At 37.2% G+C, this 17,015-nt stretch overlaps 1 protein-coding gene across 12 annotated transcripts in view; it reads left to right on the forward strand.

The window, feature by feature from the left end:
* Positions 1-17,015, forward strand: part of GCC2 (GRIP and coiled-coil domain containing 2) — a 63,589-nt gene that overhangs the window by 13,125 nt on the left and 33,449 nt on the right. For all 12 annotated transcript variants that reach the window (XR_283101.5, XR_012422029.1, XM_005575212.4 and 9 more), the window contains 5 exons: positions 9,463-9,567; positions 10,126-12,597; positions 13,309-13,381; positions 15,994-16,094; positions 16,214-16,312. Coding sequence is in view for 10 of the 12 variants with exons in the window: in XM_005575212.4 (XP_005575269.3) it covers positions 9,463-9,567; positions 10,126-12,597; positions 13,309-13,381; positions 15,994-16,094; positions 16,214-16,312 (2,850 nt within the window). In the remaining 2 variants the exon portion in view is untranslated. The remainder of the gene's footprint in view (positions 1-9,462; positions 9,568-10,125; positions 12,598-13,308; positions 13,382-15,993; positions 16,095-16,213; positions 16,313-17,015) is intronic.

The raw sequence follows: 17,015 nt of genomic DNA on the forward strand, positions 1-17,015 counted from the left end.
CTTGATCTAGTCCATTGTTGAAGCTTTTGAATGTATTTTTTTTTCTATGAATTCTTCAGTTCTAGAATTTCTATGTGGTTCTTTTTTCTGATACCTATCTCTGATAAATTTGTCATTCATATCCTGAATTGTTTTTCTGATTTCTTTGTATTGTTTTTTGGAAATTTTTGTATCTCACTGAGCTTCTTTAGTATCAAAATTTTGAATTCGTTTTCCAGGATTTTATGAAATTCTTCTTGATTTGAGATCTGTTGCTAGAGAATTATTGTGTTCCTTTGGAGATGTCATATTTCCGTGCTTTTTAATGCTTTCTATGTCCTTTACCTTGATATCTGCATCTGGTATAATAGTCACTTTTTCCAGTTTTTTTTTTTTAATTTACTTTTTTAGGGAAGAACTTTTTCCTGAGGACGTATCTTTAGGATTGATTGGGTAGAGCACAGTGGCTTTGATTCTAGGTGGGTGCTGTAGCATAGGATCAGTATGACTGACTTGGCTGTAAACAGCGTCAGTGGTGACTGTGATTTCGTGAGTGACTTAGGGTGCAGTTTTTAGTGGAGGCTGTGGTAAAGTTTTGCTGGGGCCTGGAATGCCAAGTAAGCCAGTCTTCAAGTCGCAGTGGTGGCAGTTGTGGATTCAGCATGCCTGTCCCTGGGCCCCAAGGTGTGTCTGCTGGCACCAGTGTTAGCAGGCCAATTCTTGAGCCTCCAGGTAGCTTGATCAGGTGCTGGGAATGGCAACAGTGGGCCAGGCTGTTGGGTGGGTTCTTAAGCCCCCGGGCAGTGGATATAGCATGGGAATTGGCAACAGCAGTGGTAGGACAACCCTCTGGGGCCTCACTGATCAGCATTGGTTTTGGCAGTGACTGATTTGTTGATTGGGCCAGTCTCCATATCCACAGGTGGTACATGGCAATGAGTGCCAGCTGTGGTGGTAGCAGCAGGTTCAGTGGGCCCTATCTCAGGCCCCAGGAGGAGGGCTCAGGTGCCACTGGTAATGGACTGGGCTGGACAATACCTAGTCCCCTGGACATTGCGCTCAGGTTCTGGTAGGGGCTGGAGCCAGGACAGGCTGTGTGCCCTTAGGTTCCTCGGTGGTGCGTGAAGATTCCGACTGTGGTGTATAAGGGTGGGGTGAGCGTCCCAGGCCACCAGCGGAACGTTCAGGTGAAGACAGCAGTGTGTTGTGTCCCTGCTACTGAGGAGAGTGAAGTTGCTTCCCCTGGGAGCAGCCGTAGGTAGGCAGCATCACCTGTGCCTCGGCCCGCAGCAGTCTTTAGCCACAGCAGCTGCAGGCAGTAGAATTTGTCCTCAGGGTTCATAACAATGCTCAGCTGCCCCCCTCTGCATGGTTAGAAGGGGCAAGATTGCCACCCATGCTGACACCTCAGCCCAGGTTGCCGGACAAGATATAATCCAGTGGAGTGGAGGCCATGGCACTGTGCTGCCACTATTCAAAACTCAGAGGCTTGTGGGGGCAGCGTGAGCTCTCTGGAGCAGTGCCTTCATGCGGCTTCCAGGAAACTCCCTATGTGAGTCTTGGGACCCACAGGGGTCAAGGGACCCTTCTGTGGCTAGGATTCTAGAAGTCTGCAACAGGAATGTGGATAGCTGAGAGTCTCTCACTTAGCCTTTCTGAGCATTGGGGAATTTCTCTCTTCTCCCAGCCAACTGTAGCTGAGCAGGCTGCCTTGCTTCGAACTCTTTCCTTATGTTTTAGGCCATTTTTGCATTGCTATAAAGAAATACCAGAAGTCTATGGGAAAAATGGAAGGATGGAAGGAAAGAGGGAAAAAGGAAGGGAGGGAGACCTGAGACTGGGTAATTAAAAAGAAAAGAGGTTTAATTGGCTCATCGTTCTGCAGGCTGTTCAGGAAGCATAGTTTTGGCATCTGCTTGGCTTCTAGGGAGGCCTCTGGGAGCTTTTATTTATGGCAGAAGGCAAAGGGGAAGCAAGGCACATCACATGGCGAAAGCAGGAGCATGTGAGAGAGCACTGTGGGAAGAGGTGCCACACAATTTTAAACACCCAAATCTTGTGAACGCAGAGTGAGAGCTCACTTTTCACCAAGGGGATGGCCCAAGCCATTCGTGAGGGATCCACCCACATGATCCAAACACCTCCCACCAGACCCCACCACCAACATTGGGGATTACATTTCAACATGAGATTTGGGTGGGGACAAATTTCCAAACTACCACCTTAAGGTGTTTTCTGTCACTTCTCTGTTGAATTTATGTTCTCTCTTGGATGATCTATATGTATGTAATTATCTACTCACTATTTTGGTTCATAGTGGAGGAAGTAAGAGATGCCTCTAATCAGCCACCTTTGAAGCCCTCTCCTAACCTTCCTCTCAGATTATTGATTTTTTAAAAAGTTTTTACGTCAATAGCTTTTGGGGTACAAGAGGTTTTTTGTTACATGGATGAATTATATAGTGGTGAAGTCTGAGATTTTAGTGTACCCATCACCAGAGTGGTGAACATAATACCTACTGTGTAGTTTTTTATCCCTAGCTCCCCTTCCACCCTCCCTCTTTTGAGTCTCTAACGTCCATTATGTCACTCTGTATGGCTTTGCATACTCATAGCTTAGCTCCCACTTATAAGTGGGAATATGTATGGTTTTTGGTTTTATTTCATTTGGAATAATGGCCTCTAGCTCCATCCAAGTTGCCTAAAAAGACATTATTTCATTCCTTTTTATGACTGAGTAGTATTCCATGGTGTATATGTGCCACGTTTACTTTTATCTACTCATTAGTCAGTGGACACTTAGGTTGGTTCCACATCTTTACAATGGTGAATTGTGCTGCCATAAACATTTGTTTACAAGTGTAGTCATCTAATGACTTACGTTCTTTTGGTATCTACCCAAAAGAAAATAAGTCATTTTGGATTGCTGAATTGATTGATAGATCTGTTTAGCTCTTTAAGGTATCTCCATACTGTTTTCCATAGAAGTTGTACTAATTTGCATTCCCACCAGCAGTGTATAAGTGTTCCCTTTTCCCCACATCCACACAAACATTTGTTTTTTGACTTTTTTTGAAATGTAGTCTTACTCTGTCGCCCAGGCCGGAGTACAGTGTCGCAGTCTCGTCTCACTGCAACCTCTGCTTCCCAGGTTCAAGCAATTCTCCCTCAGTCTCCCGAGTAGCTGGGATTAAGGTGGTATCTCATTGTGGCTTTAAGTTGCATTTCCCTGATGATTATGATGTTGAGCATTTTTTAATATATTTGTTGGCCATTTGTATATATCCTTTTAAGAAATGTCTATTCATATGTCTATTCGTGTCCTTTGCCCACTTTTTAATGGAATTATTTGGGGTTTTTTTATTGCTGATTTGTTGAGTCCTTGTAGATTCTGGATACTAGTGCTTTGTCAGATGCGTAGTTTGCAAATATTTTCTCCCATTCTGTGAGTGGTCTGTACTTGGTTGATTATTTCTTTTGCTGTGCAGAAGCTAATTAAAAAGTTTAATTTTTATTTCAGTAGCTTTTGGGGTATAAGCAATTAAAGAGTTTAATTAGGTCCTATTTGTTTATTTTTGTTTATGTTACATTTGCTTTTGAGGTATTAGTCATGAATTCTTTGCTTAGGCCAGGTTATTGATTTAATATTAAAGCGTGTTATCCTGACCATTCAAGTCTCAGAAGGTAACAATTTAAGAAAATTATTTTGGGAGTGTTAACAGGTGTTCATCACTTAACTGCTACAATTAAGTTCTCTATTTTAGAAAACTCATATAGCAATATAATATGTTCTCTACATTTCTAGAAAACTGAAAAGGCTTTCTTGCTAAGTTATATCACTTTTTTGGGAAAATACACTGGAAAAACCTATAGCTTTTAATAGAAACTTTTTTATTCTTTATATAACATGTCAAAATGTATGTCCTTACAAGTTTAAATTGTGACTAAAACCTCTGGTAAACATCTAGTGCATTAGAATACAATCTTAGTTTCATTGCAAACCTCACAGGTTTGACTTTTAAAGAAAGACTAAGAAACCATATTTCTCATGTCAAAATTTGAGGTGCACAGCATTATGGTTAATATTTATGCTGCTTCTAAATGCAAGAAACATGAAAAAGTTGCATGTTAAGATACTTGAATTTCTAGTCCATATCACTGTTAATAATTTTTCTTTTAAGTTGAAATCAAATTTGTATTTCCTAAGAAATACTGTCCATTCTGTGCTTCTGATCTTTAAGTTTTTTTTTAAATAGTTGTTTGCATTTAGCCTGTATATATAGATCTCCTAAAATTAATTTATTGAGACTTTCGATACTTACCAATCAGAAGTTTTATTGCAATACTTACGTATAATGTGAAAAAACTAATTTTAAAATTCAGGTTGTTTTAACCAAAGTCATATCCACGTAATTTTTAATACTAAATTCTAAATAACTTATAATACCCAATAACTTCTGAAAATTATCTCTGTATTTCTAAATAATATGCTTATACTGCTATTACATGAATTATCAGTTCTAAAACTTCCTGTTACAACAGATGAAAATCTAGCTGTCTTTCACCACCCCTTCTACTTTCCAAATGATCAAACAGATTAAATAATCTTTGTTTTATCTTTATTCCTGGTACCTGCCTTCTGTCTTCCTGTACTTTGGGACAGGCCTTTTGTGATGATCCTGTGAACTACACTGCTTACTTGTATTGACCCCCTGTTCTTTGCTAGGTCACACGTCATTCACTCTCTGGGTTAACCGTCTCATTTTGGTAGAGCACATTCTTCTGTAGCTTCCTAAGAATGAACACATGTAGGTAAATTTTTGTATTGTCTTGTATTTAAATATTCCTTTATTTTACTTTCACGTTTGAATGATAGCTGTAACTTGATATAGAACTCTGAATTTTTCTATATCTGTTTTGTTTTTGTTTTCTTAAATAATAAAGTTTTTAAATTAGTATTATTTCATCTAAGAAGTTTAGACATAGCAGTTCTCAGGCTGGTGCAGTCTTCCAGTGATGTCATCAGGACCCAGACACTCTTCATCCCTGTGCTCCTGTATCCTTATCCTGTTGATCTGAGAAATCAGGGGTTTTAGGTTTTAGCTTTTATACTGTATGTAAAAGAGACAGGCAAGAAAGAACTTGTTGATTATAGAAGCTGAAGGAGACAGTCTATATATAGAGTATGCCACAAAACTTTCTAGAATGCTCATCTAGATTTATATTTTCAATAGAATTTTTCCTTTTTCTCAATAGTTTTCCCTTTTGTCTAAGAAGAAATGTCATCCACTTTTAATTTTTCCATCACTGTATTAAAATTTCTATTTGATGTTAAATATTTCAAAGAGCTCATTCTTGATACATGAATATTCTGTTTTCATCTTAAAGATTCAACAAGTTCTATAATCTTTCTGAGCTAATAAATTTTTTCTGTCTTGGACTTCATTTCTGCCTCCTTTGCATTGTCTCCATTTCCTTCCAATTTAATTATTTGTGATATAATCACAAATGAACTCCCCCAAAAGCTAGGATCTTTAAAATAATAGACATCTTGCAGTGTAATCCCCACCCCCTTGCTACTCCACCCCCCCTAGTTTCCCACACCTCAGGAAACCATAATCCTAAGTCCCATGTTCATCATTCCTTTTCCTTTTATGAAGTTTTATGGCATTTATAAGTATCATTTTATAATTTTTTTTCATTTTAGTTTTTAACTTCACTAAAAGGGTATCACGTTGTTTGTAATGTATTAGGACTTTTTGCACTTAATATTTTTCTAAAGCTCATCTGTATCATTGCATGTCACCATGCTGCTATAGAGTATGACATTGTATTACAATAACAGTTCATTCATGAACTAGACTGTTAATGGATGTTGGGGTTATGCTGAGGTTTATGCGATGGAGTACAAGCAGAATGAACCTTCTCGTATACATCTCCTTTATAAATGTGCAAAGGATTCTTATAAGTAAATGGGTGAAATCTTTGTGTCAAAAGTTACATGAAGGTTCAACCTCGGGAGATAGTGCCAAACCACTATTAAGTATTGGAAATAACTTTTACCAGCAATGTACAAGGGATACTGTGGATCCATATCCTCTCCAGCACTAGGTATTGTCATACATTTTTATTTTTGCCAAATAGGTATAAAATGATAGATCATGTGGTCTGGATTGAAAGTATTCTTTTTGTGTATAACATCCATTTTATTTTTTCTTCTTTCTTTTTTTTTTTTTTTTTTTAAGACGGAGTCTTGCTCTGTTGCCAGGCTGGAGTACAGTGGCACAATCTCAGCTCACTGCAATCTCCACCTTCTCGGTTCAAGCGGTTCCTCTGCCTCAGCCTCCCAAGTAGCTGGGATTACAGGCATGTGCCACCACGCCCAGCTAATTTTTTGTATTTTAGTAGAGACGGGGTTTCACCGTGTTGTCCACGACGGTCTTGATCTCCTGACCTTGTGATCCACCCACCTCAGCCTCCCAAAGTGCTGGTATTACAGGTGTCAGCCCCCACGCCTGACCAACATCCATTTTTTTAATGGGCCAATGGGTTTCCTACGGGTTTGTAGAATTTTTAAAAATATATATTTTTTGTTATTTTTGTTGTTTATGTGTTAAATACCTTCTCCCAGCTTATGGTTTTTTTTGTTTTTTTTGAGACGGTCTCGCTCTGTTGCCCAGGCTGGAGTGCAGTAGCCCGATCCTGGCTCACTGCAAGCTCCGCCTCCTGGGTCCCTGCCGTTCTCCTGCCTGAGCCTCCTGAGTAGCTGGGACCACAGGCACCTGCCACCACGCCTGGCTAATTTTTTGTATTTTTAGTAGAGACGGGGTTTCACTGTGTTAGCCAGGATGGTCTCAATCTCCTCACCTTGTGATCCGCCCGCCTTGGCCTCCCAAAGTGCTGGGATTATAGGCATAAGCCACTGCGCCCGGCCATCTTAAGGTTTCTTAAGAATTTAAAACTGTGTTTTTGACATTTAAATATTAATCCATCTGGAGGTTGTTTATAATATGGTTCGAAGTATTTTTTAATATAAATAACTATTTTACAACCTTAATTATTGAATAGTCTTTCTCCATTAATCTAATATTATAGTTAAAAATGTTTGTGTTTGTCTGAATTGTCTGAACTCTTTTTTCTATTCCATTGGTTGTCTGTGCCTTTGCCAATACTGTATTGTCTTTATTATTTTTTATAGCCTTATAGTAAATCATGGTATCTAGGAGAGTAAGTCCTCTCTTTGTTCTCTTCAAAAGTGTCCTGGCTATTCTTGGTTTTTTACTTTTCCATATGCATTTAGAATCTTGTCATATTCCATGAAAAACTTCATTGCAATTAATTGGAATTGCATGGAATCTGTAGTTTTATAGTTTCCCCTGTGGAATGCCTTCACACATCTTCTGGTAAAGTTTTTTCTAGACCGTCGATATTCTTTGATACCATTGTAAATGCTGTCTTCTTTTTAACTGTATTTTCTAATTCTTTAGTATCCAGAAATGGAACTGACTTTGTATATTAATCCTATATCTACTTTGTGAAACTGTTGTTTCTAATTACCTATAGATTCTTCTAGATTTTTTATATAAACAGTCATATCATCTGAAAAAAACATTTTTTTTTGAGTCTTTATGCCTCACGTCTTATTTTTTTATTTATTTTTGAGACAGAGCCTCGCCTGTTGCCGAGGCTTAAACATTGATCCTCCCACTTCCGTCTCCCAGTGTTGGGATTACAGGCATGAGCCACCACTCCTGACCACCTCCTGTCCTCTTAAAGCTTTATTTACAGGCTGAGGTCTTTAATAACAATTGTTGATTAGCAATAGTGATAGTGTACTAATGTTTTATTTAGGATTTTTGCATCTAGATTTGTCATAAAATGGGTCTTTGATTTTTCCTTTCTGTAAGTACATGGATATTGGTTTCAAGTTATGCTGATTTTATAGAATACCTTGGGAATTATTCTTGCTTCTTACTTTGTCTGAACAAGTTTGTATGAAATTGGGATGATCTGTCTGTTCCTTGAAAATTTGATAGAACTCAGCTTAAAAACCATCTATTCCTCCTGTTGTCTTTGGTGGACAATTTTTAACTGTTTTTTTTGATTTTTAAATATAGTATTATGCTTTTTAAATTTTTTGTGAGTCAGTAAAGGTTTATTTTTTATTTATTTATTTTTTTTGAGATGGAGTCTCGCTCTGTAGCCCAGGCTGGAGTGCAGTGGCCGGATCTCAGCTCACTGCAAGCTCCGCCTCCCGGGTTCACGCCATTCTCCGGCCTCAGCCTCCCGAGTAGCTGGGACTACAGGTGCCCGCCACCTCGCCTGGCTAGTTTTTTGTATTTCTTAGTGGAGACGGGGTTTCACCGTGTTAGCCAAAGATGGTCTCAATCTCCTGACCTCGTGATCCACCCGTCTCAGCCTCCCAAAGTGCTGGGATTACAGGCTTGAGCCACCGCGCCCAGCCAAGGTTTATTTTTATAGGAATCCATTTCCATTGAGTTTTCATTATTATTGACAAATAGTTACTCATAATAATTTTCTTTAACTTTCTTTTTTTTTTTTTTTTTTTTGAGACATAGTCTTGCTCTGTCACCCAGGCTGGACCAGGCTAGAGTACAGTGGAGCAATCTTGGCTCACTGCAACCCCCACCTCCTGGGTTCAAGGAATGCTCCTGCCTTAGCCTCCAGGGTAACTGGGACTACAGGCACCCACCACCACACCCAGCTAATTTTCTTTGTATTTTTTAGTAGAGACAGGGTTTCACCATGTTGTCCAGGCTGGTCTCGAACTCCTGACCTCAGGTGATCTGCCCACCTCGGCCTCCCAAAGTGCTAGGATTACAGGCATGAGCCACCATGCCCGACTTATGTAGATGTGCATCCTTTTACACTGTATTATTTTTTGGAAATTCTGTCTTTTGATCAGTTTTACTAAAAGGTGTCTATTTTGATAGCTGTCTTAAAAGAGCTGACTCTTGGCTTATTGAGTTTTTTTTTTCCATCTCATTAACTTCCTCTTTAATTTCTGCAGAGAATAGCCTGTCTCTGATGGGAGAAGGACATAGATTATTTCTTACTTACTCTCTGACTGGTCCCTATTCAGATTGTTGACCAATCCCCAATTTTTGAGCCCACACATTACACCTCCCTCAACAATATCTGTTGCCTCCAATTCTGAGCATTTCAGTTCTGCAAAATATTTGCCAGGTTCTCATATGTGTTTCCTTGTGTAGGTCCTTAGGTTATAGCTTTCTTCCTGCTTCTAATTCAGTTCATCCTCCTCCATAATTCAGTTTTCCAAAAATGTGTTGAAATTTCTCTTACCCTTATGTCTTTTCTCCTTTTCTCTTTGCTTAATGTATTCTACCTTTTAAAATCTCTTATTCTCACTTTAGTGTGTTTTGAAAAGGTCAGGAGAAAATTATGCATGTGGTCAATCCGCCATTTTTTTAACCCCAGGCATATAAATCCTGTTCTAAAATAGGCATTAACTGAACGTCTGGATGCTATTCTTCTGGAAAAAGCAGAGACTGAGCAACAGTGTCTTTCTCTGAAAAAGGAAAATATAAAAATGAAGCAAGAGGTTGAGGTAAGTCAATATTTTAGTGTTCTTTTTTATTAACTTATATAGTGTAGTCACTAATTTTAGAGGTAAGACTTTAAAAAGCATCTAATCTGATTAACATTTTGTAATATAAACAAAGAAACTGAGATTGAGATTTTAAAAGAAAAATAACTGAATCACCTAACTATACAGCAACAGAGGTGAATTTACTTGTTGCTTTATCTTTTTTACAGCTATAATGCTATTCTTTAATAAAAGCAAAAAAAAGTAAGTTGATTTTCACACATGACTAAATACCGTTATCTCTTTAGTTCTAGGCTATTCAGAGACATGCTTCTGTTTCTTGCCTATTAGGTCTGAGCTAATTTGAGTTGTAGATCTAATATTGTAGATGTATATTGTCATACTTTAGATAGGCAGCACCTAAGGAGAATTATTGGAATATCAGTATCATGTTTCTCCAAATACGTTTATTCTCATTTACTTTTCTCTCTACTTAGTTTGTGGCTAATATTTTTCCTAAGGGCAGAGGCTTCTTTTGTCTTACTTAAATAATTTATGTGTGCTTATGTTTTGTAATAGGATTCTGTAACTAAGATGGAAGATGCACATAAGGAGTTGGAACAATCACATATAAACTATGTGAAAGAAATTGAAAATTTGAAAAATGAATTGATGGCGGTACGTGCCAAATACAGTGAAGACAAAGCTAACTTACAAAAGGAACTGGAAGAAGCAATGAATAAGCAATTAGAGCTCTCAGAACAACTTAAGTTTCAGAACAACTCTGAAGATAATGTTAAAAAACTACAAGAAGAGATTGAGAAAATTAGGCCAGCCTTTGAGGAGCAAATTTTATATCTGCAAAAGCAATTAGACACTACCACTGATGAAAAGAAGGAAACAGTTACTCAACTCCAAAATATCATTGAGGCTAATTCTCAGCATTACCAAAAAAATATTAATAGTTTGCAGGAGGAACTTTTACAGTTGAAAGCTATACACCAAGAAGAGGTGAAAGAATTAATGTGCCAGATTGAAGCATCAGCTAAGGAACATGAAACAGAGATAAATAAGTTGAATGAGCTAAAAGAGAACTTAGTAAAACAATGTGAGGCAAGTGAAAAGAACATCCAGGAGAAATATGAATGTGAGTTAGAAAATTTAAGGAAAGCCACCTCAAATGCAAACCAAGACAATCAGATGTGTTCTCTTCTCTTCCAAGAAAATACATTTGTAGAACAAGTAGTAAATGAAAAAGTCAAACACTTAGAAGATACCTTAAAAGAACTTGAATCTCAACATAGTATCTTAAAAGATGAGGTAACTTATATGAATAATCTTAAGTTAAAACTTGAAATGGATGCTCAACATATAAAGGATGAGTTTTTTCATGAACGGGAAGACTTAGAGTTTAAAATTAATGAGTTATTACTAGCTAAAGAAGAACAGGGCTGTGTAATTGAAAAATTAAAATCTGAGCTAGCAGGTTTAAATAAACAGTTTTGCTGTACCGTAGAACAGCATAACAAAGAAGTACAGAGTCTTAAGGAACAACATCAAAAAGAAATATCAGAGCTAAATGAGACATTTTTGTCAGATTCAGAAAAAGAAAAATTAACATTAATGTTTGAAATACAGGGTCTTAAGGAACAGTGTGACAACCTACAGCAAGAAAAGCAAGAAGCAATTTTAAATTATGAGAGTTTACGAGAGATTATGGAAATTTTACAGACAGAACTGGGGGAATCTGCTGGAAAAATAAGTCAAGAATTTGAATCAATGAAGCAACAGCAAGCATCTGATGTTCATGAACTGCAGCAGAAGCTCAGAACTGCCTTTACTGAGAAAGATGCTCTTCTCGAAACTGTGAATCACCTCCAGGGAGAAAATGAAAAGTTACTATCTCAACAAGAATTGGTACCAGAACTTGAAAATACCATAAAGAACCTTGAAGAAAAGAATGGAGTATACTTACTTAGTCTCAGTCAAAGAGATACCATGTTAAAAGAATTAGAAGCAAAGATAAATTCTCTTACTGAGGAAAAAGATGATTTTATAAATAAACTGAAAAATTCCTATGAAGAAATGGATAATTTCCATAAGAAATGTGAGAGGGAAGAAAGATTGATTCTTGAACTTGGGAAGAAAGTAGAGCAGACAACCCAGTACAACAGTGAACTAGAACAAAAGGTAAATGAATTAACAGGAGGACTAGAGGAGACTTTAAAAGAAAAGGATCAAAATGACCAAAAACTAGAAAAACTTATGGTTCAAATGAAAGTTCTCTCTGAAGACAAAGAAGTATTGTCAGCTGAAGTGAAGTCTCTTTATGAGGAAAACAATAAACTCAGTTCAGAAAAAAAACAATTGAGTAGGGATTTGGAAGTTTTTTTGTCTCAAAAAAATGATGTTATCCTTAAAGAACATACTACTGAATTAGAAAAGAAACTTCAGTTAATGGTTGAAGAGCGAGATAATTTAAATAAATTGCTTGAAAATGAACAAGTTCAGAAGTTATTTGTCAAAACTCAGTTGTATGGTTTTCTTAAAGATATGGGGTCTGAAGTTTCAGAAGACGGTGAAGAGAAAGATGTTGTTAATATCCTACAGGCAGTCAGTGAATCCTTGGCAAAAATAAATGAGGAAAAATGCAACCTGGTTTTTCAGTGTGATAAAAAGGTATTCGAGTTAGAAAAAGAGATTAAGTGCCTTCAAGAAGAGAGTGTAGTTCAGTGTGAAGAACTTAAGTCTTTATTGAGAGACTATGAGCAAGAGAAAGTTCTCTTAAGGAAAGAGTTAGAAGAAATCCAGTCAGAAAAAGAGGCCCTGCAATCTGATCTTCTAGAAATGAAGAATGCTAATGAAAAAACAAGGCTTGAAAATCAGAATCTTCTAATTCAAGTTGAAGAAGTATCTCAAACATGTAACAAAAATGAAATCCATAATGAAAAAGAAAAATGTTCTATAAAGGAACATGAAAACCTAAAGCCATTACTAGAACAAAAAGAATCAGAATTACGAGATACGAGAGCAGAGTTGATACTATTAAAGGTACTGTTCATTTGAATTGTATTGTTTCAAATAAATTCTTAGTTCAACTCTAAAATATATACGTTAAACATTTTTACACCTTGACATCAAAAGTAAATTTTTACCATTCAAGTTCAAGTGGCAACTTTCTGAAAAGTGCGTTAGACATTTCCATGTTGTATGTCCAGTTTATTACATTTATTTTTGGGGAGTTTTAGATAATTTTAAAATCTTGAGTTTATAGAAGAGTAAATGATTAGGGATTTAAATGTCTTGGTCAGAAGTTTATCAGTCGCTAGCAAAACAACTAAACATGAAAAAACTTGAGTTTCATTCTTGTGTGAAATGTCTAGTTATCTTTTGTAAAGAGCACTTTTAAGCAAGAGAGTGAGCTTTGGTGGTATTGCTAAAATTTTTAGGGTTTTCTTTAAAAATTAAAGAATAAAAGTCGTTTATTCATTTCCTTATTACACATGTATTTGATGTATCAGGTTATGTATCTTGGCCTTGGTTACTATTTTTTTTTAATAGTAAATGCCATATGCATAGTAAGGTCAGTATTAATTTTCTGGTCTAACAAGGGAAAATCTGTGACCAAATTGCTTTTTGTAGGAATTCTCTTTGATAATGATTTTCTTATACTTAACATGATGGCCGGTTCATTATGGAAAATGAATTCTGATTCTGATTTTTATTTTGTTTTGTTTTGTTTTTTCCCCCTGTAAAATCTAGGATTCCTTAGCAAAATCACCTTCTGTACAAAATGATCCTCTGTCTTCAGTAAAAGAGTTGGAAGAAAAATTAGGTAACTATGGTTTTACAGATGTTGTCACAATTAGACAGATTCTTGTTAGTGTTAGAATAGATTGGGAAATACAGTAGCCAAATAATGTGTTGTTAAAAGCACAGTTCGTAGCTGTCTTTTCCTCGAGCTCACATTCTTGCCCCTCTGACACCTGTTTACCTTCTCTTTCAAAAGTGTTACTTTCTATTGTTTAACCCAGGCAAGATTGGTGTGATTTATAAATGGTTTCCTGATTTATTTTGGATTTTTCAGTTATTTAGCAAACTTTATTTAAATGCCCAATTATTCTAGACACTGGTGATAGAAAAGTGGTTGAGGTACAGACCATGTGCTCAAAGATCTCACTGTTATTGCAGTAGTTTGAGGTATGGACAAGATACAGTACTGACAACATAGGAACTTACACTGTTTCGAGTTAAGAAAAGCAGCATAGAATAGTGTTTTTAGCCAAGTCTTGAAGAATGAGAAATTTTACACGGGAAGAAAGGTATTCTAGGAAGAAGGAAGAGCAGGTGCTTGTAGATTGACATATAGCATACATCAAGGCACATACTAGAAAGTTCCTGGAGAGATAAGAGCCAGATCATGAACCCAACAGTATGATTGATATGCAGAGGAGTTAGGGCTTTATCTTATCCATTTATTCCTCACAGTAACATTATAGGATAGCTCTCTTATTCCCATATAAGGATCAGGAAACAAAGACTTAGAAGTATGTAATGTGCCAATGATCCTGAATTTAGTGCCCTATTAGATTAGGGTAAGGGAAGTTGAAGAGTAGAATAACTCCCAGTTGTTTATAATAGGTTATTGGGGCAGATTGGGATGTTCAGTTTTAGAAGTAAGTTGAAATACCAGTCCAAGTAGAGATGTTAGAATGCTACGCAAATCTGGAGTTAAGGGGAGAGACCTAAGCTAGAGATAAATATTTGTAGTTAAAGAGTGGGCATAAAAGCCGAGAGAGGGGGCCCGGTGGTTCACACCTGTAATCCCAGCACTTTGGGAGGCCGAGGTGGGCAAATCACGAGGTCAGGAGATGGAGACTATCCTGGCTAACGCTGTGAAACCCCGTCTCTACTAAAAATCAAAACAAAAAAAAATTAGCCGGGCATGGTGGTGGGTGCCTATAGTCCCAGCTACTTGGGAGGCTGAGGCAGTAGAATGGCGTGAACCCAGGAGGCGGAGCTTACAGTGAGCCAAGATCACGCCACTGCACTCCAGCCTGGGTGACAGAGCAAGACTCCGTCTCAAAAAAAAACCAAAAAAAAAGCTGGGAGATTGAAATTATTAAGGGAGTATAGCCAAAAGATGGAGACCAGAGACAGTTGTCCATTCATGTAAAGATAGAGAAGATAGAGACAACACAGGAAATTGAGAAGGAGCAGCTAGTGAGGTAGGAAAACCTGGAACATAAAATGTCTTGAAAGCTAAGGCAAGTGACAGGAAGTGAAGTGCTTCAAGAGGGAAAAAGTGGTTAGCCATTGCTAGTGCTCCTGATGTATCAAATAAGATGCCTTAAGCAACACTTAAGACCACTGCCTTAAGCAACAAAGAGGTCAGTGTCCATGACATGCTGGAACCAGAGCTTGATTGTAGTTGATTCTAGAAAAAAATGGGGGAGGCAATGTTTGAGAGCATATATAGATGACTCTTTTCAAGGGATTTGCTATAGGGGAAAGAAAAAGCAATGGGACAAAACTAGAGGGACCTTGTGGTTTAATTTTTTATTTTATGGGAAGAATAACAGCATGTTTGAGATGTTTCACCTATCCCCTACCCTCTTTAACTGCTTTCACTATTTATTCCTGGCCTTAATTTCTTGATGGTAATTTTTCTTGTTGCATGTTTATAAAATATTGGGAAAAAATCTGCTAGAAAGGGGAAAATTGCTGCTGGAGAAGAAGGAGGGAGAATTGTTGCTCTGATGCTTGAGTAGGTAAGGAGACATAGGATGAAATGCAGATGTGGAACGATTGGCCTTTGCTCCACACAGAGACACTTCACTATGGTAGCCAGAGGGAAGGTACCGCTGCAAGTAAATTAATAGGCCAGGACAGAAATTTGGATCATAACTGAATTTTTAGAAACAAATACCAAGAAGTCCTGAACTCTGGAGTTCAAATGGGGTAGGTAGCTAAAGAAGTTAACAGAGAGATCCATATTGGATAGGTAAAACATATTACAGGTTTAGTTGGGAAAGTCAGACCCACCAGCCAAGAGGAAGAGTGTACCTATGGAGCATAAATACTGATCTGCATCTGATATCTCCAATACTTGATCCTAATTGGCACACTATTATCTAAAGTCCTGGCATACCTGCATTTCCAGGAAATCTAATGAGAAGTTTTAAAAGCCTGTAATTCCTAGAAACTTATGAAATGGCTAGAGAAAAGTAGACTATTTTGGAGAATTAAAGACAATGGAAACTTTTTACATTGCCTCACATAACAAATAAGCTTCCACTTTAAAAAATGGTATTACTGTTTTTACTGCTTATTTTAATATCAAATTACCAATTTTGTGCTTCCAAATAATCTAGGGCTAAAATAAGCAAGTAATTTGAATTTTTTCCTTTTGAGTTCGTATGTAATCCATATATTTTCTATTTTTAGAAAATCTGGAAAAAGAAGGCAAAGAAAAGGAGGAGAAAATAAATAAGATAAAATTAGTTGCCGTGAAGGCAAAGAAAGAACTAGATTCCAGCAGAAAAGAGGTGAGCTTACTTTAAAAATGTAAGATTCAGGAATCTTATATTTTAAAAAATCAAGAGTTTTTCTATCCATTAAAAAAAACAAACAAAAACCTCTTTAATTTTGCTTGTATTTAAAACAGACCCAGACTGTAAGGGAAGAACTTGAATCTCTTCGGTCAGAAAAGGACCAGTTATCTGCTTCCATGAGAGATCTCATTCAAGCAGCAGAAAGCTATAAGGTAAAAATAGTCATTTTAATAACAAGTTATAAAAGTTATAACTTCTAAGAAATGTAGTGGAAATATAAAACTATTGTCCACAAAACAGTCACCTTGTATTTTTCAGTAAATATTCTGTTTTGGAGTGCAATGTAATAGAATACTAACATCAAGATTTTAAAGTGGTTAAGCTTTAAATAGTGGCATGCTTTTTTTTTTTTTTAATGAAGTCTCGGTCTTGTCGCCCAGGCTGGAGTGCAGTGGTGTAATCTTGGCTCACTGCAACCTCTGCCCCCAGGTTCCAGCAATTCTCCTGCCACAGCCTCCCGAGTAGCTGGGACTACAGGCGCATGACACCATGCCCGGCTAATTTTTGTATTTTTAGTAGAGACAGGGTTTCACTATGCTGGCCAGGCTGGTCTTGAACTCCTGACTTCGTGATCCACCTGCCTCGGCCTTCCATAGTGCTAGGATTACAGGCATGCGCCACTGCACCTGGCCTAAATAGTGCCTTTAAACTGTTGTTTATAAAAGTAAAATTTAGTTTTGGGATTTCCTAATAAAATCAGTAACAAAAAGATAACCTATTACTACTACGATTATTTGATATTTTTCTGGCCAAGTGAATAAACCTGAAGCTTAAACAAGGTGAAGCATTGTTATTTGGAGGCAATATGCTTGTTTATCTTAGTAACACGAAAATGTATTATTAAAAATACAAGAA

This window comes from Macaca fascicularis, chromosome 13 (genome assembly GCF_037993035.2).
Source record: "Macaca fascicularis isolate 582-1 chromosome 13, T2T-MFA8v1.1".
NCBI classification, from domain to species: Eukaryota; Metazoa; Chordata; class Mammalia; order Primates; family Cercopithecidae; genus Macaca; species Macaca fascicularis.